Raw genomic sequence first — 27250 nt, forward strand, 5'->3', positions numbered from 1 at the left:
TGGAATTCCCTACCCTGTCCTATCCTGAGTGATCACAGAGAAGGCAGAAAATGTGCTTTCAAGGACAGAGGTAGTTGCTGGAAATTCAGATTAAGTATCATAAAGAATTAATTATTCAGTCTGTTGCTGTTTCACTGTATTGATTGGACCTTGGTGTTTTTTTAATGGTAGTGTAATGGTTCTACAGTGTAATCTGCATCCCATTTGAAATGCAGTCTCATACATCTGATTTTGCCAGTTCTGGAGCTGGATCTGTTGATGCATCTGAACATTGGTTAAGGAGTTTGTCTAAAGAAGGATGCGGGCTGTGCTCTTGAATGTATCTGGAAAGTGTAGAGCTGGGATGTATTTTCGTACTGTGTGAAAAAGCTCATCATATGATTTATGTCTCATTAGGTGCTCTGTTGCATGAGCTCTCCAATGATGGTGCTCACAAGCAGTTTGATGGCTACCTGGAGGAGCTAATTCTGCCTATAATGGTGGATAGCGCAAGGAAAGGGGAACGTGAATGCCATATTGTCGTGCTGACAGATGAAGACACCGTGGACTGGGATGAAGATCATCCGCCTCCAATGGGAGAGGAGTACTCGCAAAGTAAGGGCTCTGCACTGGGGCTGCTGGCGCTGTGTTCAGCACACACCCAGACATCCGGCCATAGGGAAAGGACCCATTGCCCAAACAGCAGCCTTCCTCCAGGAAGTGATGCTGGCATGTGGAGTCCTGTTTTGTACGTTCCTCCTGAACCGGCTGCTGCTTGAGGCAGGATACCTGGCTGGTTAGAGCTTTGGCCTGACCACCTGCACTGGTAACGACAGCACTCACTGCATCCTTTCCTCTTGTTTGCCACTTTCCCCTCAGCCTTTCCTGGCTCTTTAGTGAGCGAATACTCTTTGCTTTACACACCCATCACCACCCGTCCTACCCAGACTGTAGTGTCTGTCACTACCCTCCCACCAAGGAAGCGTAGTTAATCTGAGTGATGAGAACAGACACCTGAGGTAGTTCTTGGAAACCAGACCTGGTTTTTGGGACTCCCACAGCTGAGCATGTCAGAAAGGGCAAGAAGGGCCCTCCTTGTACATTCTAATCACCTTTTCTATTTCTTGAAGTCCTTTACAGTTCCAAGCTGTACAGATTCTTCAAGTACATTGAGAACCGCGATGTTGCAAAAGCTGTATTAAAGGAACGGGGCCTGAAAAATATTCGCATTGGCATTGAAGGTAAAGTATTTCTTCAACAAAGGAAATTCTGAAACAGGTGACTCCATTGTCAGTAAAGCCTGGCTTCCTCTGGAGTCAAGGCATTTCCTGTTTTCCTCTGTGTTTTACTAGGCATTTATTTTCATGAACCTAGTAGAAGCTGGGCATCTTCCTTCACCTCAACCATGTTACACTGAAATTGGCCAGGAGGTGTCAAAGTTAAGGGAAAAATGAGAGCATATACCAGTAAACCTTGTCACTTTAGGATCAAGCAAACAGGAAAGGGGAGTCACACTTCCACATGCTCATCCAAGCGTTCCCTTAGGGAGATCAGAGAACATGCTCTGTCCTGAGAGACTGTCTTATTTTTATAGTAGCCGTGTTTGCTCACAGAATGACTAACGCCGTGCAGCCATTGATCATATGACTACACACAATGCCACGCTGTCTTTTCAGGGGAAAAGCAAGCCAATATTTACAAGCCAATAATGTGGAATGTGAGCATTTGTCTACTAAGTGCCCCCTGCCCCCATAATTACTCCTGCCTGGCTGTTCTGGGATCCTGTTGTCCCTTTGTGCGGGTCAGAGCTGTGTAGCACAACTGACTGGCCTTCTGTGTTTTCAGGATATCCCACCTGCAAAGAGAAGGTGAAGAGGAGGCCTGGTGGCCGGTCAGAAGTGATATACAACTATGTTCAACGGCCGTTCATCCAGATGTCATGGGAAAAGGAAGAAGGCAAAAGCCGTCATGTTGATTTCCAGTGTGTTCGGAGCAAGTCTCTAACAAACCTAGTCACTGTGGGTGATGACGTTTCAGAGGACCATGAGGTTATAATGCATCACCCCCCTCAAGTAGATGAGCTCGACAGGCTAAACGCACCATTCTCCCAAATGGCTGTTAACGATCTACCAGACTAGTCGTGGCTCAGGGTGGATAGTCCTGCCTGATGTGGGAATGTCTCAGTGTAGTTTCATCCCAGGTGATGGAACACAGACTCTGCAAGGTGCTTTATCCTCATTCATGCTCTTACTACGTTGTCGTATCTCAAGCATGTTAATAAAGAGCCACACTCCATAGTTTAATTGTGCAATCAAAAGCAACGTCTCCTCAAACAAAAAGAAATTATGTTGTTTGTTTCTACTATAAAGGCTTCCAGTCTGGCGGGTGCTGAATATTTTACCTAAACTTCTAAAAGAAGAGCAGAAGTATTTAGAAACGTACTGTTTGACATGAGAGAGGAAGTTCTGGGCCTGTCAAGACAAAGCTTTCCTTTACCATGAGGCACTTAGCTTTGCTTTTGTGATAATCAGTTACAAAGGACCGAACATCAAAGCAGGACAGATGATGCTCTTTCATCAACCAGCAGAAATGTAGCACAGTTCTGACAGCAAAATCCTGAGTGTGGAGAAACCTGTTTACACTGCCATCTGGCTTTGCATCCAGTATGTTGTACTGCTGTTCTAGGGTAGGGTGGACTAGTTTAATAGGAAACATATGCCTGTTCACAGGAATTCCCCATATATATTCCTACATAAGATGGAATCACTGTTTTTAGGGATGTTGTCTCTTAAGTTCAGTAAAACAAGTATATCATGCTGAAGGAAAAAGCCAAAAAAAAAAAAAAAAAGACTGGACTTGATATTTTACCAACAAAGTAAATCTATTTAGTAGCCTGATAGATGTAAGAAGCTTTCTAGAGGTGACTGTGCATGCTAAAGACTTTCAGTTGTCTCCTCGATCCCCCTGCTAAGACAAAAAAAGCCAGTGGAGGAGCTCCCAGTACAGTTTCCTACCTGAGTAAAATCCTTGGTCTCATCAACCTTTACCCGTCAAAATTTCTGTAGACTCTCCAAAGAGCATTCTACTATTGCAGCTTTAAAAGGCCAGCTGCTTTCTTCCCAATTTGGAACTAACTGGACCGTTTTGCTGTCAGACAGGTAAGGCATACCAATAGTAAACCAGCCTTCAGTAGACAAAAGTACATATGCCGAGGAACAACTCTCCTTTGCTGCTCTGAACGTATAATCCTAGCCTGTGGTTAAGGCTCTGTTCGTTTTGGATTCGGGCCCAACAAAGCTGTGACTATAGGTATAGACACACTCCGGGCTGGTTTAGCTCAGTTAGGTGTATTAGAGCCTCGCTGCTCCTGTTCCTGCAGCGTGCAGTTCCCTGTAGGTTTGCATAACCCGCTGCTGAGCACACAGTGAGGTCGGTCCTGCCACAGCCGAGCCGCACGTTAACCAGCGCGGGCCTGCCTGACAAAGCCATCATCTCTGATGGCTGTGTAGAGCTTTTACGTACCCAAAGTGGAGCGCTGGAACATGCGGTGGTGCAAAGAAAAGCTGAAACTCATTCAAAAAAGAGAGACAGGGAGCGTGCTCCCGTGCAAAGTTGTTAAGCTCAGGTCGGTTCTGCTCTTGCAGCCAGCTGCTGTTGGAGCCTGTACCACGTACGCGTTGCGTTACCCGGTCACTCTTGGCAAAACAGAGGTCGGGATCAGGCTGCCCCTAGAAGGTTTCCTCCGTTGTTGTCAAGCAAATTTTTATTATTCTCTGTCTGTCTGCAAAGTGTATGGTAGACTTAGCATTGAAGATTGCTGTTAATCTTTGCTGCTAAGGGTGTTTGGTTTTTTCAGAGTAAGTAACCTGACAATATCAAGGTTTATGAGTGTTGTTTCAGTTACAAGTAACAAAATATCTGCCAAGGCATGTATTTGCTGATACATTTAGTTCCCATTTGTATGGATATGGGTTCCATTCTTCGCAGTGATTCTGGTTTTAGCTTCTTTCCTAAGGGCGGCAAATAGATTTCTTCTTTTTATAAGTGCCTAGGGGAAGATTTCCACAAGTGCTTCAGGAAGGTGCTCCGGAGAGTCCCGGGGGTTCAGATGCCCCGTCCACCTGGCTACTTTTGAAAAATCCTCCCCATGTGTCATTGGATCAGTACAGAGAAGTGTCCTTCAGTAGCTGCACAGAGATGATGTGCAATCACTTTCCATTATTGCTTTAGATTAATTTCTATTTTTGTAGCAGAGAAAGGAAGACATATGGACCATTAACCTTCCAGCTAAGGGCCAGACAAACCCATTACTTGCCGTGGTAAGGAGCTGGTCCCACAAGTCAAGCAAAGGCAGTGGTGAGCCTGTCCCCCAGCAATGATGGAGCTTGCCCCCAGGCCCTATGGATTTGTTTTTTTTTTTTTTCTGTGTATTTATTTTTACAGTTTTAAGTAAATATATATTGGTTTTGACCAGCTGACTGGAATTGGAGTTTACACATGTTCTGCTCTAAGGACTTGAATGTGCGTGTTCTTGAGCGCTACCCTACAGGACCATGTCAAGGCATCGGAGGCCGAGCAGCCGACATCGACGGCACCGTATGGGATCTGACAGCTAAGTACCGTATTCAGCCAAAACAAACTGAGCCAAGTGTCATCTACGCTGCTTGAAGGATTCAGCCATTTTATTAGAAATAGTGGCCCCAGGCTCTTGCCTGAGGGTTAAAGACCGTGCCTCGTAGGAACCGGTTGGTACTCCGTGTAATCAATTTGGGATGGAGGTAGCCAGCTTCTGTGATCTCCATGCAGTTTTTTCACTCCAAAAAGCCACTGTTACGTGACTGGCTTTCCCAAGTAATTAAAGAGGAATTTTGGATATTTTTTTTTTCAGCAGAGTGAGTTCAAATTGAAAAAGCATGCATTTGCTTTTCTTCCTCTCTTGGTCACCTACTATTCAGGTACAAGGTCAAGTCTTGTCTTGTTCTAGATATACTGAAGTGTTACCTGTGGTGTGTATTAACTACAGCTGTACGGTTTCCTTTCTGTATTAAAGTATAAATTATACATGGCTTGTTTGGGTCTTCTAAAAACTGTTTTAAATGGGGAATAGATCGCTAGGTTTTGTTTCCTTGCTTTATAAAGCAAATGTGGCTTGTGACCCCAGTCTTAGTACTAGTTTTGCATCAGGCAGAGCCTCGTTGATTTGGCAGGAACCTTGTGCAGCAGCTGCACAGAAGTGCGATTACCACTCGTGCTGAGAGGGCCTCAAAGTTTACCAACTCACTGCAGTGATGTTCTAAAAGCAGCACATAACACAGGTATGAGACAACACTACTTAACCCACAAACTATGCGGCAGCTCTCACAGGCCCCAGTGCTATTTTTGGTTAGTGTGCTGTGAAAGATACGCTCCGCTTCCACCTACTTCTGTCTTCAGAAGAACACACTGACTTTTATTTCCATCTTCAGTATTGGATGTATCTCAAGGGTTTTCTTAATGAAGCTCGAGAAAGGCGTTAAGAGTTTGAACAAGGTGGCATTTAGTGGAATTGCTGAAGTGGGAACAGGAACTCGCACTCACGAGCGGAGCTGTCACAAATGTGAAGCAATGGAATAAGAACTGTAGGTTCATTTTGGCATGTTACAAACCAGTCAAAAAAAAATGAAGGGTTGTAGCTTTGCCTCTAGTGCCACTTGTTCACTACTTATTATCCCTTTTAAATATAGAAAGAGGAAAAGATTAAAAATAGCTTGCCCTTAAGTTGGTAAACCGAAGTGACATTTACACGAGGCAGACACCTGGGCACGAGTAAGACCCTTGCCCAGAAGCCAGGCACACTCTGCCAGACAGGTTTAAATCTTCTGAAGATGAGCACTGCCTTTCACCTTTAATAGGGTGCTCCTTTCTTCCCATCTGCTTGCATCTTTTAGAAGTGCAGTCTTCAGCCCCCGAGTTACCATCACATTCTCATACCCAAGCAGTTGATTCTAAGACCAATTTCAAGTCTGGGGAGAAAAAAAAAGCCAACCTGAGAGATTTGTTTGTAAAAACAACACATGCTAGCAAAATTGTGTTTACTAAGAGGGGTTTATTTACACGACACGATGTAAAGATCGCTCCATAAAAAGTTGGCTCCCCCAGCAACCCACAATACACCTGCCAAATTTTACAGTGCAATTTAGTAACAGCTTTTAAATATTTACAGAACACTTTTTCAGCTTAGAGGTTAAGGCAGAGTCAGGGCACAGTGATAAGAAACACTTAGTGCAGTTTTGTGCTAGGCATGATACAGAGATGAACTGGCAGCACAACTCGTGTTCAGAGCCACTGGAAATTCAGACTGGAATTACTCCTAGAAGTCCAGCAACTGCTTGCAGCTTAAAAAGAAGAGCAAAGATACATACGACCTCAATACACAAGCCAGCAGCAAAGAAAAACGTTTGGCTAACATGGGAGATGCACCAGGCATACAAAACTTCATCTGTCAGCAGTGAGGTATGGATCCTGGAAAGACGACACTGTACTTTTCTCCTGGTGTTGGTGAACACGGGTAGTAGAAAGCAGGCTCTCGATGCAAGTGTGCCACAAAGCCTACCGCTGGAAAGGCGCGTCCAGGAGGACTATACTCGAAGACATCCAACTTCTAGGGAAAGACAACAGGAGCGAGGTACCCAACTGCTCCTTGTGCCTTTGAAAAACTTCACCTTTAACTCAAAAAGGGAGCAATCTGAGGTTTCAGAAGACTTTAAAACACATGCACTAGAAATGGGTGATACGTATTATTATATAGGGGGTTTTTCACAGCAAGTTATCACAATGTACAGTTGTATAGCTTCTTCATCTTTGGTATTTATAAATAAAAATGCCAGTCCCTTTTAGTAAAGGGCTAATAATGCAGCTACTCAAAATTATTTATTCCTAATTCACAGCAGCTTTAAAGAATTTAGATTTTTTTTTTTTTTTAATTCTAAGACAGTAACTAAGCTGTTTGGAATTTTAAAAAAATGTTTTGATATTAATACCTCTTAGTTTTCCAATGGTTTATAAGGCAACATCTTCAAATGGCTAGAAGAAACTGCAGGATAAGGAGATAGAGCAATCTGAGAAGTTGGTATCAGTCGTTCATAAAAAAAAAGTGAGCAGAAGGTGATATTACCGACTAGTTGATAAAAAGCCTGACCCTATAAAGCATTACTTCAGTTAGCCCTTATTCATCTGAGTAAGCCCTACTGACTACAGTGATCCTGGTACTTCTAATTAAGGCTATTTTTTCATTTCAGCTCTGTAGGATCCAATGGGTATCTAAACTGCTTATGGCAATTCATTAAACTCCTAGGACACATACAAAAAGCACAAGGGGTGGTTACGGAGAGGGCGATAGCGAGTCACCACCCAGTTTTAGCTATATACAGTACTTTCAAGGCCCCAATCAGTCCTTCATGATGGCACTCAGATCAAGAGACATCTAGGTAAAAATTCCCTAAAAGCACCTGTTAAAAAAAAAGTTCCACTACAAACTCATTTTCTTTCATTTCCTGATCTGGAAAGTTAGGACTAAATATAACTGAAAGCCTTCATTTTACTTCATTTGCTAGAGCAAGCTGCTCTAGCTTTGTTTATAAACAGCTCTTTTTTTTTGTCTGTGCTATGTAGTTAGTGTTCAGCACCAATAAAGGTTTGCAAGAACTTTGCAAGAAATTAAATTGCAAATTAAAGACTGGTACCAGGCTGACCCAAAGGTTAATGCCACCTGCCCCTGGAAGTGCGGGGTTAACTACAGAATGGGTACAAAGTGGAGCTCATGATTATGAAAAGGAATTACCAAAAGCTCAGCTGAGGTTCAGTCCTCCCTCCCAAAACGCAGTCATGTTCTGAGAGATGCTTAGGCAAGGAAAGGCACTGGGGGGATCTCCTGGAGAGCATCCTGATCTTACCTGAATGTACTTTTTATAAGTTATATTAGGCAATAATCAAAGAGTGGACATGATGGGTTCCACTGCCCCAAAAGTGACCTCATGAGGCACCATCTCCTTGGAGGACTGGAGGGACAGACGGTTCAGCCAGGACAGCTCGAGGAATTCTGTATGAAAAAGCCAGGGAGGCCTCTGTCATCAAGATCCATGGAAGAATCTGATACTGTTCTACTCAAAACCGAGAGCAAAGAGGTCACAAGAGAGGGTTGTGTCTTTAAACAGATGAACATGCAGCAGATCTTTGAAGTGGCCAAAAGATGGCAGAGCAGGAAAAGGGAAGCCTCAGCTGACCCGACTGTACACAAGATGCCCACCAATGATCAGGTTAAATGAACTTCCCTCCCCCTCTTCTCTAATTCCAGATCCACCTGTGTTACCCGGCCTTAGTTTTTATTATCCGCATCATTTATAGATCCATCCTTTCATACAGTCACTGAAAACTGTTGGCGCTGGAGGAGGTGGCCTGTTTCTCCTATGACTGTCTAGAAAAGGTGTTGCACAATTTTTTAATTTAGAAAAAATACTAAATGGCTTGAGGGTCGCTGTCTTAGTACCAAAAGTAAAGTGCACCGCAACTGGAGGCCACTGCGACAGAGCTGAGAAATGCTATGAAAAGAGGCTTCCAAGTAGCATTATAAAAACCAGCGTTACAAACTAAGGTTAAGGCAATACAAGTTGTGTCCTTCTACTACATAGTTTACTAGAGGGTTGTCTATCTCAAGCTTTAATTATTGCTTTGTTTCCTCTGTACTGAAGTCCTTAGCCACTGGGAAAACAGTGCTGGCAGAATTGGCAGATTGAGTTTGTCACTTAATGTACGACCAGCAACAGAGTCCATATAAATGTCACGTGCTTTGCAACGTCAGAGTGAAGGCTTGCTCTCATCTCCTGATGGGCTGTACAATCTGGCAAAGAATTTAAAAATAAAACAAACTCTTGCTCCTGAAGCAGCAGAACGTGCTTGCAGCAGAGACGATGCAAACATTTTGTGGAATTTTTCAATGGCGCAGGAAGAAATAAGTCCTTAGTAACAACCAGGGTGTGTAACAAAACAGGGTCCTGAAGTCTTCTCCAAGAGTCAATAGCCCTCAAGTTTTCTTTAAAAAAAGATAAAGTTCTTTTATGGGTATAAACCCAAAGTACAGGAACAGAATTCCACGGCTCAGAAGTCGTCCCAGGTAAAGATTTATTACTTTCCTGCTTTCATATAGGATGGTATTGCTCCTCGGGCTGTCAGACCTTCAAAACGCTTGTAGGTGTAATTGATAAAAACCCAGTCTTTGTTCTTGTAGTCAGTCTCTGGATGGTTGCTTGTTGCCACTGGTAAGACACAGGAAAATAAAATTACCCTTTGAAGACTGCCAAGTTTATCTTCATACAAAACACTGGATGTGGAGTAGGGGAGAAAGCTTCTAAAGAAAGAAATATCATAAATCTAGGCATTCAGTTTCATTCTTCAACCCCATGGAACAAATGTGTGAATATGCTCTGACATGTAAATACAAAGAACCTTTAGGGATTTACATCCCCTTCTGTCCACCCTCTCCTTACCCGCTATACTAAGGGTTAGACGTGGGAGCAAGAATTAGGCAATACCAAGAGGTACTCGCAGTGTTGGGCTCGCAGGCACCACTGAGATCTGCGCTTACATCTGGGAGCTCTGCTGCCTCCTGGAGATGCCCTTCCTCAGACGGCTCCCGCATCGTTCGCAAGTCTGCATCCCATCTCCCGAAGCCCAGATTACAGCTTGCACAGCCCGGCACCGCAGGACTACCAAGCTAACAGTTTGATCATGATAAAAAACTAGCATCTAGTAAGATCCTTCCTCTGGTTAACAGGAAAGCTACAGTACTCTACTGGAGAAGTGGAAGGACTATTTACATGCAGAATCAAAGCATTTACCTGTTGGCTTAAGGATATCAGATTCTGGAAATTCATCAAAGTTTGAGGTATCATCAATGCTTTTAATTTCTATTGAAATTGCAGCAGGTCTCTCCCTGCCAAGAAGAGCAGTTTCAGCATTAAGATTTCAAAGGCAGAAGCAAGCAGGATTCAACTACTTTCCATTTCTTAAACAGAATCAAAGACTGAAGGTACCTAAACCTTAGCAAGCTTCAGGTAAGGATGAAAATACTCTCACCCACACCTAGATATAATAAATGCCAGTCAAGCTGCTCACTTCTGTTGAGCTTTAAACAGTCCATAGAGAAGAGCAGCTTGCTTTTCTGCAAGGCATCTTACCTGATATGCTCCCAATCAACCCCTTCAAAGAACGGGTTACTTTTTATTTCCTCCACACCAGACGCACCAATTCTGTGCTCCCATTCACAGCAAAATCTGGGATGGAAGGAAGAATGAAAACGAAGGAAGAATGAAAACGAAAGCATTCCATCCAGAAATGGAACAGCTTTCTGAACCGATAGTACTACGGTTTCTTAACGTATAAATGGAGAAGGTCAGGGACTCCCGCTACAAACCAACACACAGAGTTATGCTCAGGAATGTCATGTCAAATGCTACAATTACGATGTGGTATTCTTTCACCACAGGATGATGTGCCCTTTCTATTTCAGGACCAGCGTAGAGCAGGACATATAAAGCCTAAAAAGCCAGACATTTATATTTCTGTCCTGAGAATAGATAAGTGATTGAAAATATAAATGGAAGAGCAGGAGTCAGCATGCACTGGGATAAGTTTGTATGCTCCAGTGCATACAGTGTCAAAAGCACTGCCATCGTAAGAAGCTAGCTCTGGCAAAAAAGATCAAGCTGCTTCCACAAGAAGCTTCCAGACAAAATGAAGAGCAGAAACATTCATATTTTGCCAGATTAGCAGCACTTACATGGGAGCTCCTTTTTAGTATGGCTCGCTCAGGGCTCCGCTAAATGACCTCTGGGAGACAAATGTGTTTGACAAGCAAGTTCGGCGTTTGATGCATGTGCGTAACAGAGTACGTAGCTGTCACAAGCATCAGGGTTTTTTCATGTGAAACAACCTATGAGACGTACATAGTACAGTTTGCAAGACAAGAAAATTAGTACTATGTTAACTGGAAAACCAAACGGTTGGCACCTTAAAATAAGATCCTTTGCTTTATCAGATATTGGAACTTCTGGAGGAAATGTGAGAGTCTCTTTCCAATTCATTACTTTCTTGTATGTTTCTTGAGGAGTCTCAGAACAGAATGGTGGATAACCTGAAAAGAAAAATACAGTCTTGTATAAAGCAAAAAAAGTTCCTGTAGTCACTGAAGTCTACAGTGCACCAGAAGAAACCGCGCAAGCCATGCAAGGAGCAGGTGCTTTGGGAACCGGACCCCAAGCGCACAAATACAGCTGATGTCCTACACCACAATTCCCGCTTAACACTTGAGCGCTGCCTGTCTCTTACCAATCAACATCTCATACATGATGACTCCAAGTGACCACCAGTCACAAAGTTTGTTGTAGCCGGTCTGCATGAAAACTTCAGGGGCAATGTAATCCGGAGTGCCCACAGTAGAAAAAGCCTGGAACAAACACCAGAGCGTTATGCCTCTTTAGAGAAAACTGCCTGATATAGAAGTGGGAACTTACGCAACGGTGGTTATTTTGAGGAAGACACCAGATTGTCTCTAAGATCCTTTAGCTAAGTTGTTTAAAGCCTTTATTTCAAGACATGCAGAGACAAAAATCAAGATGTTCATGTGAGAGAGTCTTAAAATACCATCAGAGAAATGGGGGAAGGCACCACTGTCTATATGCACCTTGGAATGGGTCATTAGCCCTTTGTTATACTGAAAGTGGCAAGAACTGTTAGTTTTAGCTGGGAGGCAACAGACGTCAATGTAAATAATTATGGCAGCGCTATCTCAGGCACACATGTCACCAGCTGTTCAGCAGATGGATGAAGGATAAAGTAGAGTCATTCCTCTTTTTAAAAGAAAAAGCGAGAATCTTTTTATTTCAGCATTGCTCAGAACTCTGAAATGGATTAATGCCCGTCACTGAAATACGTGCGAACACAACAGCTCAGCAGAGAACATTTCCAAGCAGGTGAAATGCACTTACCAACTGCCGTCTGTTTCTCTTCCAAGTCTCTGCTTTCCTTTTGGAATTCATGTTCTGGAAAGCTAAAGGAGATTGGAATATATTTGACTTCATCCGACTGGTTACCCAACATACATTTTTACCCCAAAACCATTACACTAAAAATCTCCGTTACAACAAAAAAGGTCGCCAGGGCCCGGACAGCCAGCCCATTTTGTATTCAGCTGTCCTGGTAAGAGGTTACAGTCCCCAGGTGCTCATCACCAGCCCCTACGGCCAAAGTTTACCACCACGGTGAAGCTGGAGCTATTTGTGGAGGCACCCCTTAATTCACCTCACAGAAGGTAAGCCACATCAGCAGAGATGAGCGAGTTAAACTGAGCGCAGCAAGGCTGAGGTTACCTGGCACAATCGAAGGGGTGCCGGCAATGGCAGACCAGAGCGGTCAGGAGCCGCCGGCAGGCCGTGGCAGCTGACAGGTAAGAGCAAAGCCGGGGATGTAACCGCTTCCACCGGTACAGATGGTTGCAAAGAGCACCTCTGTCAATACCCTAAATCTATCAACAACTGCCAAACCTATGTAATATTGATAAGATTTTATAAAGCCTTTCATTAGCAATCCATACTTTCAGTGTTTAACTCCATGATCAAAAGTTATTCCCCTTGAGACAATTACTGAATATTCAAAGAGACTGTGTGCTCGCTTATTAATTTAAATAACATGTGAGATACAGCCAGCATCTACCAAGGCACACCGAGTTTTCATTCAAGTTCTATTACACATGCAAGGAAAGGCTACAGCAGAGTCTTTCAAAGACAAACTTCTAGTTCAAAGACAAACTCATAGAAATGAAGACATTTATGAACATTAAAGGAACTGTTTCTATAAACAAGGTCTACAGAAAATCAAAATTACACCCCATGATGCAACGCCGATTATTAGACCCGCCCCCACAGCCTTCTAACCTCACACTGACATGAGTTATGTCAGGCACCGCGAGCACGTATGCGGATACCCTTCTGAAGCCAAATAACTTACTGAAGTCACTAGGAAGACTATGGTTCAAGTTTCGATAAAATTCTGTTCTGTGGGCTTTCTTTAGTCCAGTACACAGACCAAAATCTGAGAGCTTTACGTGGCCCTAGAAACAAACAAACAAAAAAACCAAAATACAAGAACAGTGTGAGATGTTGCTGTAGCAAATCAAGTTTTCTACGTCTTCCACTCCCTTTACTTTGTACAATAAATAGATGCACTCTCTTTGCATTCCTTGTTTTAGCCAAAGTCTGGATGTGTGCATAGAATCAAGCTATTAATACTTTCATCACTACCACACAGAGAAAGCCCAGTAGCTATTTACTTCAGGAAACCTCTGCTCCTGCAAGCTCCTGACTGCTTCAGAGTGAAAACAAACGTCTCCGGAGGGAGCTGTAGGCCCTGGATTGTGCATTGACCCCAGCAGATAAGGAGAAACACCTTAAATTCACAGACTGGATCTGTCCTAGCACATAACCTGCAACCACACCGACTATGTGCGATTTTTAGATGTATATCTAAAGTATACATACTTTTCAAAATCCTACATTTATCTCCATCTAGAAGGAGGCATACTGAATTACATCAGTAATTCCACAGTGCCTTATTAACTGGCAAATGGTAAAGTGTAATTATTTACTGGTGACAAACTTCTCCCAAACAAGCTATATTTTAAGCAAACTTGTAGTCAGCAACAGGACAGTGAAACAATCAAGCTTTCTGCAAACTGCCTCCAGTAACCATCTACAAGTAATCAGGTAGCCTGGCCAGCCTCCAAAAATACATCCTGATTCTGAGGGAGATAATATCTCAGTTTGCAGTCTTGCTAATGAAACAGCTACACCCTTCACATTTGATATGATCATCTACCCAGTAGCTGGCAAGTGTAAACGTAACAGATGTGAGACCAAAAGGAAACATCTTTGACTAAGAGGGTAGAACTGAAACTGTGTACTTTAAATTGCAGCTGAAATCACCAAGAATAGCTTAAACAACTGTCAGAAGAGAGCTCGTAAGTGAGGTATGAATACAGCCGGAGGTGGAGGAGAGGTCTGTCTTGGCTTGGTTTTTCCCCCCCAGCAATATGGCAGATATGCCCTCAAGAGCTAGAAGGAACAGGGCTAAGAAAGAAGCACCATCTTCTTTCACAACCATCAACACTGGTTCAGGGCAATACGAAAAACTACAAGACCTATTACTACTACCCAGCCAGCAGTTAGCACATACCTTGCTATCCAGAAGAAGGTTGTCTGGTTTTATGTCTCGATGGATAAAACCCAGCTGATGAATAGAATCGATGGCTAGCACGGTCTCAGCTATGTAGAACTGTGTCTCTTCTTCTGTTAGAGTGTCTTTTTTCATCAACAGCGTCATCATATCACCTAGAAGCCACCCCACAAATAGCAAAGGTAAATACAAACAAACACACAAACTCTGCTCTCACTAATTCGGAAGATGTTTGCAAAGGAAAGAATTAAGCTGTTTAAAACCTCAGGAAATCTAAAATTATTTCATAAAAAGTAACAGAGTTCCCCAGGACCTCTGTGACAAACTCTTGTACTTCCCCTTGTATCAGTGTATGTGGAAAGTCCTGCCCTGTAGTCGCATTAAACTTAGTGAGAGCTAAAATAGCATGAAGATGAAATAGAAGTACAGAAACATCCCTTAAGAGTCAGCTATGGGCTGCCACTCTTCACTACGCATCTGAATCACAGGTTAAAATAGATGCTTTCAGCTACAGAGCTGTTAGAAAAAACAGATTGCATTTGTGCAGCATCATCTCAGAAAGCATTCTTGTGGTCACATATTAGTCACATATATTCCAGACTTTCAGTATAACTTTCTTCTTAAGTGAATTACAGTGGCATTATCATTCAAGGACAAACATCATCCTCCTCTCAAAAAAGGACCTCAAAAGTTACTCTTGCTGCAAGCCAGCAAAAAGCAAAAGGCTAGAAAATCAAAAGCTGGTTATGTTACGGACCTATAGATAGCCCATGCGCAGTAAGGGTAAGAACCAGCAGAACATTAAGGCCAAGTTTCAGACACCTGTAGCTAGAAGACCCAAGCCGATAACCTCGAGCCCGACCCACAGACCTCAGCACCCTAACTCCTGAAAGCAGAAAGCTTTACAACCACTTGTTTCCTCACAAAGTCACGTCCAGTACAAACACCACTACAGTAACCACATACACTCCCATCCCAGACTACGTTTGTAATCAAGAAGTTTGAAATCCGCAGACATGAGGAAAGCAGTCTTTTGATTTCCAGTAGTTACCTCCAGGCAGGAACTCCATGATAAGGTAAAGGTTTAGCTTGTCCTGAAAACTATAGAACATTTTCACAACCCACAAACTGTCTGCCTCCACTAGAATGTCCCGCTCCGCACGAATATGGCCAACCTGGAGATACACATATGCATGTGATTAATTACAAGTCTATGTTTTATTACATGCATTTATTTCACAGACAATTCGAGTATTACATTGAAAAGCATCGAATATTGAAAAGACAACAGTCAAGCTTCTCCATGAGGGCATAAACACCATCAAAACTTCAGTAGTTTCACCCCTCAATATTTTCAGGTAATAAAACAGCATAACATGTTCAAAATCAAATCCAAAAGTCATGCTTCTGGCAGTAAAAAGGTGAGAAGCTTTCATTAAACTGCTGTAGTTCCCCAATCTGAAAAATTCCATTGAACACTGACTCCATTTCACTCCTCAGCATGAGGATCTGAAAGGCCTTTTAACATTCAAAAGTTTCCACTGGAAAGTTTATGGGGACCTTTCCCTTTGGACATTTACACTTGAGTAACATTTTTACTCATTGTGTGGCTTTTGCTGCCACCCATTCAGACATATCACAGAATCACAGCTTGGAAGGGACCTCAGGGATCATCTAGTCCAACATATGTGGGAAAGCAAGACAGCCCTAACCTCATTCTTTTCAGCAAAAACTCAAGCAGAATAAATTTAAACCACCCTCTTGAACAACCAGATTCCGTACAGAAAGATAACCCACATTAATGTTTTTATTCTTTCAATTCTTACGGCATTTGGGTCCCCTTCAAATCAGAACTGTACGAGTGATATGGGACACTACGGAAACACTTAATCTTAAAACCACTTAGAGAACAGACCGCTCCAAAATACAATTTATTACCATGGGAAGATTCAGGAGGAGAAACATATGATTGATTATAAAACCAGGTTAATCCTATACATAAAAAAATCTCAATTTTTTACAAAAATATCCAATAATTAGATCTCTCACAGTCTAGCTCTCCTCAGAACAGTCAGCATGCCCTTCAAGTATGGCTTCAGCCTTTGCCTACAGATTTACACCACAGCACTGATTTAGCAGGGCTGCATAAAGCTCGTGCGTGAACACACCGCTGTTTGGTTTTTAAACAAGTACTTTCAGAAATGGAAACCAGTTCCTCATTTTATGAGCACACACACACAGAGTGCTTCCTGGACTCATCCCAGTGCTGAACAAGAAATGATTCTCAGACCACTGTACTTCTGGAAATTGAACACCGCTAACATTATGTCCCTGCGAGTCAGAATTCCAGTGGTCCCATCACTTGATATTTGATATCTGATTCCAGAAATCCAAAATGCAGCAAAACACCGATCCTGACATCTATAGCTAGCATTTGCACGTGTGCACGTGTAACACACATCGCCATAAAACAAGGAGCAGGAACATAAATCAGATACACAGAACCGTCCTTCTTTCATTGGAGAATGACAAACCTAGTCCTTAGAAAAATGCTCTGCTTCCCCCTGTTTTCAAGTAGGAGGTGAGTTCAGCCCTACCTTGCTTCAGACTGAAGAGCCCCTTCGAAAGGAGCGTTACAACCCCAGCTTCCATTAAGGCTAAGCAAGGCATTAGAGGTTGTTTGAAACACTGCTCTGAGCATTCAGGACATAGAGTAGCCAGTAACTACTACTGTAACCCTGTGTACAGTCCTCAACCTTTTGCACTGTTAAAAGGAATGTTTAAAAAAAAGACTTGAGAGCACCCGCTAGAAGACAGGTCCTTTTGAATTCATACAAGATTTTTTCTGACCTATTTCCTCAATAAATAATGAGGAAAAAAACCCACATCATATTTTAGCTAGTAAACCTAGACCACAGATGCCTATTGCCCCTCTCTACACATCACAGTTACCTCCCGACGTCATCTAAAACACGGATGGTAGCATTGCTACTCAAGGTGGTTATTCACCTGCTCTTTTTCAAGCATATCAGCTTTACGTAGTATTTTCATTGCATAAACATGCCCCGTATCTTTCTTCTGGACAAGCCGCACCTAGGAAGTACGCAAAAATCTGAGTCAAAGACAGCGTTATCGCAACAGCTCTTGACAAATCTGGGTGTCAAGCCCTTGGCTTCCATTTAATAAACTGTATCAGATCATAAAAACAAGCAGCGTTACCTAGCGCGCAGTAGTGGCAACCAAGTTCTGTTAATTCTAGGGATGAGATCATTTTAAGAGATGACACACCGAGCAATCGCACCTAAAGCACAAGGTCCGCTGCCACTTTCTCTGAAGGCCACCAGAAAAGACTACTGCAAGGGGCCCTCCAGCTCTCCCTCTCCCGTAAGGCCAGCCCCGGGAGGTCAGAATTAAAGTACGCTGCCAAACTGGTATTTGGCCTGCTCATCAAGTGCTTTTCAACAGTATTCATCTTACTTTAAAGCACATAATGTTTTTAAACCAGCATTTATTAGGCAGAAAGACAGATACACATGACTGTTAAGCTAAAAATCAATCTGCGGTTGTTATAACATTTATCTTTCACTTGTATGAACTGTGCAAGTCTTTAAATGTCTTTTTAAATGGCACTGGTATTTGTTAGTCATCTTTTCTGGACTTACCTCTCCAAATGCTCCTCTGCCTATTACTTTTAAAGACTCAAAGTCTTCCAAACCAAGCCTTGTTCTCTTTAGGCGAAGAAACTCTGTCTCCTTCTGTGCATGTGCTGACCTCCGGATTCTTTTCTAGAGTTTCGGAGAAAACCCACAGTGACAATTCTGCAGGTGGGCTCCATAGAGATCACAGCAACTCCATTTATAAAAGAAAATCACTTGTATTTAACCATTAAGATCATTTTCCCATATTCATTACCTCTTCGTCTTTTAAGCCTTCTTCTTCCATCATTTGTTCTAGCTTCTTTTGTCTATAGCAGAGACAAATTAGGAAAATAAAGGTTGAGTCATTAACATTGTCTCTTCACCACATGCACATATCCAGCATCTCTGGCCTAGGCTTGCTGTGAAAGGAGGATGTAATGCCAGCAAGTAATTAATTTTTGAAGAATCGAATATTACAGCTTTACCATTCATTCCTCATCCTTCCTAATTTTGACAGTCTAAACCCGCCTCGTGTTTTACGTCTTGACCAAGTGTATGTTTTCACTATATATGAATATAGATTGAGGAGATCTGGGTTCAGTTCTTATCTCTCTCTTTGACAGCCAGGCAAATAGCTTAAGGCCAGACCTATAATAAATATTTAAATACCAAAGTATCGCTTATTCCAGGGAGAACTGGCTATTTAAACACATCTGTGGATCTGTGCTGTAATTTTTCTGCATCTCGAACTCATCACACACAAAATGATCAAAGTTACTTTCTGTTTCCTAATACCTGAGATACTCAAAGTATTTGGGAAGAGGAAGCATGTCTATATATATTCTCCCCCTTAAAGAATCAAAATATTTACAGCTTTAGTACAAAATGATTATTTGGGAGAAGAGAAAAAACAACTAAGCAAGCCTTCACTGGGGGGAATGGCTTCAGGGGACATTTGTAATGTCCCTCTGAGAACTTTCTCCCAGCACTGATCATATTAATAGCTGGCTGAACTGGGATTGGTGGTTTGGGTTTGGGGTTTTTTTCCCTCTCTCCACCTGTGTTTTTACTGGTATAACATGACAAATGTACCAAAAAATTCCTTTTCCTTATGCAAGTCATTCTTCGCAAGATCCTCTTCCGGTCTCCTGCGCCACTACGCAGCTGCTGCGACGTGATAATATTTTGTGCTATTGCTTCCACAGTCCAGCACATTTAAATCGCTTTGCCCTTATTTAAGTGCCCAGCGAGCCCTGTCTGGCCATCTCATTTCACACACCAAACAGTGACTCCAGTAGCAAAAGACGACTGCTGCAATATGCAGAATTAAACAGCTCAGCATGACCGAGCCATGCTGAAATTCCCCCAAATATCCTTAATAGGTCCTTTCTGCGCTTCAGCGTACATTCTGTCAACACCCTTTAAACTCCAAATAGCATATCCACAGACACACGTGTTGTTAAAAAACATGGGACTTGTAAAGTCCAGTATGTTTGTTGAGCCACAGTCTTGACCCTAAACAGAAAAAACCCTGTCATTGAGGTTTTGGGAATAGACAATAGCACTCATAATAAAAAGCAAGAGCTATGCAAAGAGAAAGAAAGGAATTAAATCAGTGATATTTTCTGTTTGGATTAGACCTCAGTGTCTCATCACTAATTTTAAGCTTTGAAGAAAATACGTATACAAGTTAGTATGTATTTCTAAATTGCTTCCTCATTTCTGCAGTTATTGTAGTTAGCGGGCGCTCCTCTTGGATCTAGTTAGGTTTTTGGCAGCAAGTCTACAAGCGAACGAACACTGAATCTTTTTGAAAATAGTGATTATAGACTACACAGCAAGCTGAGAGAACATCAGAAGTCCCAGTGCTACAACTTGAAGGTATTCAGCAAATTAGAGGGTTCCAGCCAAAGGAAAGTAGAAGTAACACTTCTCAATTAAATTGCCCATTGTATTTTGACCAATATATTTAAAGAGATGCCATAGGTTCAGCTAACTCTCAGACAAGAAGTTAGCATCAAGTGACAGTCCTTACAGCCATCCCTCATTGTCTTTGAAAAGATTATCTTCCTTCGTCAGCTGATCGCACATTATCATCCAAACTGGAACTGATGCTCTAGAACGAGTTTTAAATATTACAACCAGGGACATCAAAAGGGAAGAGGCAACACAACAGACACAGGCAGGATAAACCTTGGTAAGCGTTGGTTTTCTACTTCAGAACTTCGAATCATCCCAAGCACACCCCGAAGTTAGTTTCTACTTAGTCGTGTAATCAAATATATGACTTTTAAAAAAAAACCTGGTGACAGTCGTCTCACTTTTGCATTTGCAAGCACGTTTCAATTGGCTGCAGGAGGAACTCAGAACGCTCCAGCCTGAACTCCCGTGGGGCTCAGAAGCCCCACAGCTGCCTGCGGAGGCTCATGCCAAGCCCCAGCCAGGTGCCCATCTCAGGAGCTTCGGTACGTGCTCAAAGATGGTCTGGTTTTGCTTCGGCTCCAGAAAACTACATGCAGTAAATAGACATTTTTGGCTCTTACCCAGTTTGCAAAGGAAGAAAGCTTTTTACCTCATCTCTCGTTCCTCGTGCTGCGCAATGAGATTGCTGTAGAAGTTTTCTAATGTCACCTTTGTCATCGTAACTCGCTCCTTGGTGTGATTACTCATGGACGAGCATGGTGTTGGGCCTGTCATTGCCATGGCTGTTAGGAAAGAAAAAGGGAGGAAACATTTGACATTATAAATGACAAATAACCTTCAAACGCGAGCTGCAATCAATTAAGCGATGCTGAATCACAGAGTTAAGAATTTAACAACAAACGCTAACAGCCCTCTTGTCTAAACTAAAACTAGGTAGGGAAAAGTCTTACAAAATAAAAGGTACAAGTCAAACTTCCTGTTTTGAACATGTTTGATCTGAAAATAAGAGGGAAGGAAACTTAAGAAACATGATGCCTCAAAAACCACAATTTCAGGCAGTATTGCACGTTTATTTCTCCCAATATATTCTATCTTTAATAAATGTTCAGCAATGGCACCCTGAAACGTTTAATCCAGAAGTTGTTCTTCCTTTGACCCTTGCAGAAATAACTCCATCAGTTGCCTGCTGTCTCTTCTGCTCTGACATTCATCAAAATTCTGAAAGCCACCCCAATAACTGAGCAACTGAGGAAGAAAAAAAAAAAAGGCATTTAGTTGCTTTTAAGGACTCTCGCTTTTACTCAATGCTTTCACACCGAAATCTGGCAGGATCCAGAGGACCGATGCCTTTGAACAAGCTGTAGTTTAAAAAAAAAAAAACCAAAACAACCACCAAACCCTAGAGTAAGTGTCCTACATTTACATCCTGGATTCTCTTAATAAATAAATATATCAGAATACACTACTTCCAACCCGTAGCACAGCTTCAGGGCATATTTGACAACCCAGCTCTACTTTCTAAAACGCATTAAAATGCAAAGCTTTCAAGTGTAAGACTACCCGAGTCTAGTTCTCCGGGTCACAACGCAACTCCTCGCAGTAAGGTAACCGAGTTTTGCAACTATTACTAGAAATTGCAGACAAATATAGGTTAGACACACTTCCCGTTTCTACAATGCCTGAGCACTGGCAGCATTTTACGAGTTATTCTTTTCCGTTTACTTTTTACAGATCTTTACAAGGCATCGTTATTGTGCCTTTGCAAATCATGTCCTTTACAGACACCGACTATTTTGTTCGCTCCGCTTGCAGGCTCGTTCAGGGACAAGATAACAAGGAGGGGCCGGTCAGAACCTCCAGCCATATGGGGTTTTTGAGATGGAGCTATGCCTTTACGGAGGAGCAGCTGCGAGCGACAGGGCGCGAGTGGCGGGTCACGTTCTCCACACACCCCGAGGAGATGGCACCTTGCATCCCTGCGCGCTGCAAGCGGGTAGGTGTGAAAGCCACGTCCCCGGTTTCCACCTCCTAGAGAACTGGACGTGAAAATTATCTGACAGAAGCAGGTTACGAGGGGGTGCGGGGCGGGGAGGAAAGACGGGAAAAGGAAGAAAAAGGAAAGCAAGCGGCTGGAAGGCGGCAGAGCCAAAGCACCTGTTGGTGCTCGGGTGCCCTTTCTGTGGGGACCGGCGCTCGGAGCCGACCGACACCCCTCCCGGCGCTCGGGTGGTGCCGGGGCGGGATGCTCCCGCCGCCCGGGCCCCGCCGGAGCCGGTGGGGGGCGAGGCAGCCCCCGGGGGCGGCGGCTCCCGGCCCTTGGTGCGGCCCGACCCGCCGCGCTGGCGGAGGGGCCCGGCGGCATCACCGCGAGCGGACAAAAGGGGCCCAAGCTGCCCCCCTCGCCCCGGACCGGGGGGAGAAGGGTGCTCCCGCCGCCCCCGGACCCGCAGCGCGGCCGCCCCCGGGGGAAGGGGGACCCCGCTGCCGGAGGGACCCCGGCCCGCAGCGCCTCCGCTCCCAGCCCTACCGGACCCGGGCGCTCCGGGGGTCCGGCCCTAGTCCCCGGCTCCCTCCCCGGGAGCGACAAAGGGCTCCGGGTGGAGGGAGGAGACCTGTGGGGGTGGGTGTGGAGCACCGGGCGGGGGTACACGGCGTTCGCCATGGCAACGAAAGGGAGCAGCTTACCGGAGCCCCCCGCGAGCGGAGCGGCGAGGAGCTGAAGGCGACGGTGGGGTCCCGGCGCCGCCGAGCCAAGCGAAGTAGCCGCGGAAAGGCAGGACGAGACCGGGGCGACCGGAGCCCCCCGCGCCGCTACTGCCGCCCCCCCACACCGACGGCGACCCGGACGGGACGAGCACCCCCGGGACCGCTAGGGCAGCGCGCATGCGCCACCATCCTCCCAGCCCCGCCCTCTGCCCGCGGGGCGGTGCTGCCGCGCCCCGCCCTCCCGCTCTCCTCAGCAGCGCATGCGCGACTAGGCTTCACGCCAGCCCCCAGGGCGGGGGGGGCGATGTGTGCGCGTGCCGTGCGCATGTGCAGTGCGCTCCGGGCCGAGGGAGGGGCGGGCGCACCTGAGGGGCGGTGGGGCGCGGGTGCAGGGCGAGCTGAGGGCGCAGCGGAGGCGATACCCATGCGTTTTATTTCAAATCAGCTTTTTTCTCTATTGGGCCTAGATAGAGGTAGCAGCACGTCATGCTGCAGGGTGTCAGCCTGCCTGCTGTGCTTCCACAGGCCCGGGGAGCCCTGTCGTGCTCCCTTCCCTCTTCCCTGGAATGGCGCTGCAACCTGCTGCCTCGCAGCGGGCGGCCTCACCTCGCTTCCAGCCCGCGGTGGAGGGGAGGTTGGTTCTTTCCCTTCCCCACAGGGTTGATAACGCAGTGGGTCACCGTGTGGTGACTTTGGGGGTGAGGCGCACCCAGAGGCAGGTGCCACCAAGACACCAATGGTCAGGAAATGGTCCTCAGCCCAGGAGGACACTGCATCTGCAAGGGCAGATGGACGGATCCAAAGAGCGTGACGAGTGATTTCTGAGAGCTTCTCATAGTCAGGTCCCCTCAGTTTGATCCCCCCCCCAGCTCTGAAGTCTGGCACAGCCCGGAGATGGGTTCAGGGTGAGGAAGGGCTCCCATGTCCCAGCTCGGCAAACTCATTGCTTGGGCAGCGTAAGCTGTTTACATCCGAGCCCTCTTCTGCTCTTCAGGACCATCTGAAACCATGTTTTATTAAAGGTTTGCCTGGGCTTGGGAATCTAATGGGGAGTTCTCAAGAATGGCATGATAAAAGAAATGTGATTCCATATCATCCCAAATCTGTGCCGATACTAGCAGAAGAGGATTTTGCTTCATTTTACTTAAAATTCTATAAAAAAGCAAGTGCAATTCAGAGGGTGAAAAGGGTTTTTATTAGCAACATCAAGGAGTTTGGGGGTTTTAATCACTCAGAAATACCTTCTGCACATGCGGCTGAAGTCTATCAGCAACAGGAATTTCAGGATTTAGAAGGGCGTGTATAGTCCCTACGCGATGGAAACACTGATGTATTTGTAACACACACGATGGAGATTTAATTTCTGAAAGACTAATTTTGCAATTAAACTGGACCTTACTTTGCTTAGACAGAGCCCGTCAGTTTGACATTAAAGGTGAATAGCAAAATGATGCACTACCTTTCGTTCAGGAAACAGATGGCTTCACAAAGCTGAATTTCTGCCAAGAAAACTTGATGCGCTATGGGAGCTCTTGGAGAGAATTTCACATGAACAAAGAAAAGGTGGGAAGTCTTGAAACAAAAGGCTCAAATAGGGACCCTGGAAGCTGCTTCTCAACTCTTCCACCAGCAGAAGAAGGTGAGTGTCTGCAGCTTTGGCTGGGAGGGAGGGGGTCACTGCCAACTTCTGCCTCTGTGACCTGGCAAAAGTTTGCCACCCTGAAGGAAAACCTGAGAGATGAGAGGCTTAAAACATTCTTTATGCTGGAGAAGCTGGAAAAAACAAACCTTTGGACCTAAAGTATAAGAGAGTTATCACTACTGCAGAGCAGGGCAGAACTGCTGGCAGGTGTGAAACAGAACCTGTATGAGGCGGTAACTGCTGCTTCAGGAGTGAAAAACGTCAGGCTGCAAGTGAGCCTGTGAATATGCAGATTACAGAACCAAACTTCCAGCTACAGGTGGTCTACAAGAGCTACAAAGAGCTGCCACAGCCCTAAGGCATCAGTGACAGGGAGGCGCTGCCATGGAAAGAGACGCTGGCCTGTGACAAACCACCCCATCTCGCAATCTTAATGCTCAGACTGCCTGCTAGGGAGAGAACCTGGCTCCTTCTGAGGGTCTCTGTTCAACATCTAGGGGTAGTTAATGGAACAAATGGGCATTATTTTTCTTTTGCAGTTCACCTTTGCGCTAGAGTTTTTCCTTACAACATCGCATGTCTAAAGCCATGGACGGACTGAGCCGGACTGAAGCTAGCGGGAGAACTTCTGTGGCTGGGTGCTAGGATTTCTCTTGCTGCCCAGCTCTTTGACTTGAAGGAGGTCAAAAAGGTCTTGTGGGTTCCAGTTACCCTTTGGGGTCTTCACATACTGCAGCAAATCCTGCTTTAATGGGGGGAAGCCCTGCTCTTTTTCCATCAGTTCCAGCAGCTGCTTCATTAGGCTTGAAGTCTCGTCTCTGCTGATGCTGTTGTAGAGATCTGAGGGATCTTGGCTTTTCTGAGAATCCCACATGGCATTTGAAAGTGAAATATCCCTGCTGCTGGCTGTGTGCACGCTACCTAGGGCATTGTGGAGCCACATCAGGCGCTTCAGCCCTTGAAATGCCCTCCCCTTGTCATGCATGAGCTGATGCTCCGTCACTGCTCTTTTACTGCAAGGGGAAGAAAGAGTTGGTTAGGAAACAAGCACAGCCAGATCTAAGCTCCTATTTCAAATGTGGCTGGTTTGCATCCATCAATCTTAGCTGCTTCCCTAAGCTGAGGAGGGAGCACTGGTGGTGCCCACACCTGAGGGGGAGGACAGCGCCGCGGCGAGGCGAGCAGCGCTGGTGCCCAGAGCCAGCCTGGCCCTTGCCAGGCCTGCAGCTCCCACACCGGCTGGGTCGGGCAGCCCGTGGGGCAGCGGGCAGCCGGCTCCTGAGGATGGGAACCTGGAACGCTGCCATTCCCTAGAGGTATACCTTGAACTGGGGAGACGGTGACAAAATTACCTTAGCAGGATTAAAAAGCTCTTGCAGAGATTCGGTCTTTCCCAAATCTGGGTTCTTTTCAGAGGTTTAAATGCCAGAATAAAATCCCCTTTTTGTGACCTTAGTGTTCTAGCATTGTTGGGTTTGTTTTTTTCCTTCCAGAGCTGTACGTCAGGAGTAATTTAACTGAAATGGGTGGTGTCCGTGAAATGGAAACAAATCCTCATTTTCTTCAGATATACCAAAAATTTTGAGCCAAACATGACTGGGGAGGGCAGGCTAATTCTGTGATGGAAATATTTTTGGATTTCAGGCTGTTTAGATCACAGCTAACTGCAGCTATAGACTCCCACTGCAGATTTGGATCTGAATGGGAACCTAAATATGGAATTTTAGTGTGTGCCATTTCATGGCTTGCTTTGAACATCCTTATATGGTTTGCTACCCTGTGTTTAAAAGCATCACCTGAACTGTGGTACATGTTACGCATCTGAAAATGCAGCTGGTCTAATTTTATGCTGCATAAAGGGCGATGTAAAATTTTACTTCCACCATGCCCTGCAGTAAATGACAGCAGTGGAGAATACAGCCCATTAAATCAAAGGCAAGCAGTCTTCCAACGATACTAAGTAAAAGGATGGTATTGCTTACTTTTCAGTGTCTTGACATGTTGCAAAACAGGCAAAAAAAAGAATTGCCAAAAATGTAACCATCTGCAGAGATCTCTGGGGCAGGAACATTTTCTCTCTTCTTTAAATCTGCTCCACAGGAGAAGCAGCTGACAGTATGATCAAAAATCGTTTTTTCTCTGTTCTTGCTTTCACCTGACAAAATGAATTTCAGCCTTTAAGCACTGGTAAAAGTGGAGCATTGTACTGTGGTACATCATCCCAGGACCTCCCAGACCATCAGACAGATGGATTTGTAACATACACCAGTAAAAGATGAATAGATTTCATAGTATATGTCGACATTTCCTTGCTAAGAGTCCTAAACCTTGTTTTCCGCTATTGCCTCTCAATATATTGCCCTTCCCACTCTTGTGCATTTGCAAGCACAGGAGATCCTTTCATTTAGAACTGGCACGAGACCCTCCTGATAAGAACTTAGCAGAAATTTAACAAATATATAAGGATTGCTGCCTAAAATCTGTCACAAAACTTAAAACGAGTTTAAGACTGGACCATGCAGATCAAGTTAAAAGGTGTGCTCGGCCCTGGGATTTGGACCTTTAACAGTACAGCCTTTTCCATCAGCAATACAAGTGTTGACACCAAAGCTGCCGCTGCCTGAAGATGATACCAGAATGCTACTGGATTTCTTTTCTGTTAGGAAGTGGGTTTCTTGCTTAGGGAAGTGACAACTAGAAATTGTAACTGTGCAATTATTATTTTCATCAAACTAATAACTGCATTCAGTTATGTGTCAGCTCCTGGCGTTGATACACCTCTGTCTACCCATCCTTTCAACCCAAACGCTCCTTTATCAACAGATCTATCACTTAAAATATCTGCATTTTTTACACTAATGACTGTCCCCTGCTTTTAGGATTGGCTCCAGCCTGTCCCGTTAGTTATTTACCAGCAAATCTTGTGTTAATTGTTACATCAAAACCTAGATGGACAACAAAACAAAGGCTGCAGCATTTAACTTCTCATGTAAGAATAGTAAAGATATGTCCCCATAGAATGAGGCTACTAATTTTTTGAAGATCTATTTCTTTTTGTGCAGAAGCAGTTTGAGTTAAAAAACTCCGCACCTCCTCAAGT

General features: G+C 44.5%; 3 protein-coding genes and 1 long non-coding RNA gene across 10 annotated transcripts in view; 2 read left to right on the forward strand and 2 right to left on the reverse strand.

Annotated features, from left to right (window-relative positions):
- The window catches only part of KCTD20 (potassium channel tetramerization domain containing 20), a 30826-nt gene extending 25786 nt beyond the window's left edge, over window positions 1–5040 (forward strand). For all 6 annotated transcript variants that reach the window (XM_075115803.1, XM_075115807.1, XM_075115804.1 and 3 more), the window contains 3 exons: window positions 397–594; window positions 1110–1220; window positions 1825–5040. In XM_075115803.1, coding sequence (XP_074971904.1) covers window positions 397–594; window positions 1110–1220; window positions 1825–2117 — 602 coding nt within the window. In that variant the 3' untranslated portion in view covers window positions 2118–5040. The remainder of the gene's footprint in view (window positions 1–396; window positions 595–1109; window positions 1221–1824) is intronic.
- A 1004-nt stretch (window positions 5041–6044) lies between these two features.
- On the reverse strand, window positions 6045–22716 carry STK38 (serine/threonine kinase 38). 2 transcript variants are annotated; one of them, XM_075115800.1, is made up of 14 exons: window positions 22488–22716; window positions 20452–20584; window positions 18154–18205; window positions 17904–18026; window positions 17251–17334; window positions 15293–15416; window positions 14242–14396; window positions 13018–13120; window positions 12000–12061; window positions 11341–11458; window positions 11023–11146; window positions 10191–10286; window positions 9852–9946; window positions 6045–9269 (listed from the first exon to the last, which is right to left on the reverse strand). In XM_075115800.1, exons 2-14 carry the CDS (start codon window positions 20580–20582, stop codon window positions 9139–9141), a joined length of 1398 nt encoding a protein of 465 aa, XP_074971901.1. In that variant the 5' UTR covers window positions 20583–20584; window positions 22488–22716; the 3' UTR covers window positions 6045–9138. The 2 variants fall into 2 exon arrangements, with proteins under 2 accessions (XP_074971901.1, XP_074971902.1); XM_075115801.1 differs by lacking the exon at window positions 22488–22716 and adding an exon at window positions 20921–21014.
- A 123-nt stretch (window positions 22717–22839) lies between these two features.
- Window positions 22840–24773, forward strand: LOC142067299 (uncharacterized). The gene is made up of 3 exons (XR_012663963.1): window positions 22840–23142; window positions 23979–24147; window positions 24690–24773. It is a non-coding gene; the product is annotated as an uncharacterized LOC142067299 (long non-coding RNA).
- Window positions 24764–26221, reverse strand: LOC142067298 (parathyroid hormone 4-like). Its single transcript, XM_075115809.1, has 2 exons — window positions 26133–26221; window positions 24764–25163 (listed from the first exon to the last, which is right to left on the reverse strand). The coding sequence occupies exons 1-2, from the start codon at window positions 26219–26221 to the stop codon at window positions 24764–24766; spliced, it is 489 nt and encodes a 162-aa protein (XP_074971910.1).
- Between the last annotated feature and the right edge of the window lie 1029 nt (window positions 26222–27250).

The sequence above is a fragment of the Phalacrocorax aristotelis genome, chromosome 21 (assembly GCF_949628215.1).
Source record: "Phalacrocorax aristotelis chromosome 21, bGulAri2.1, whole genome shotgun sequence".
NCBI lineage: Eukaryota > Metazoa > Chordata > Aves > Suliformes > Phalacrocoracidae > Phalacrocorax > Phalacrocorax aristotelis.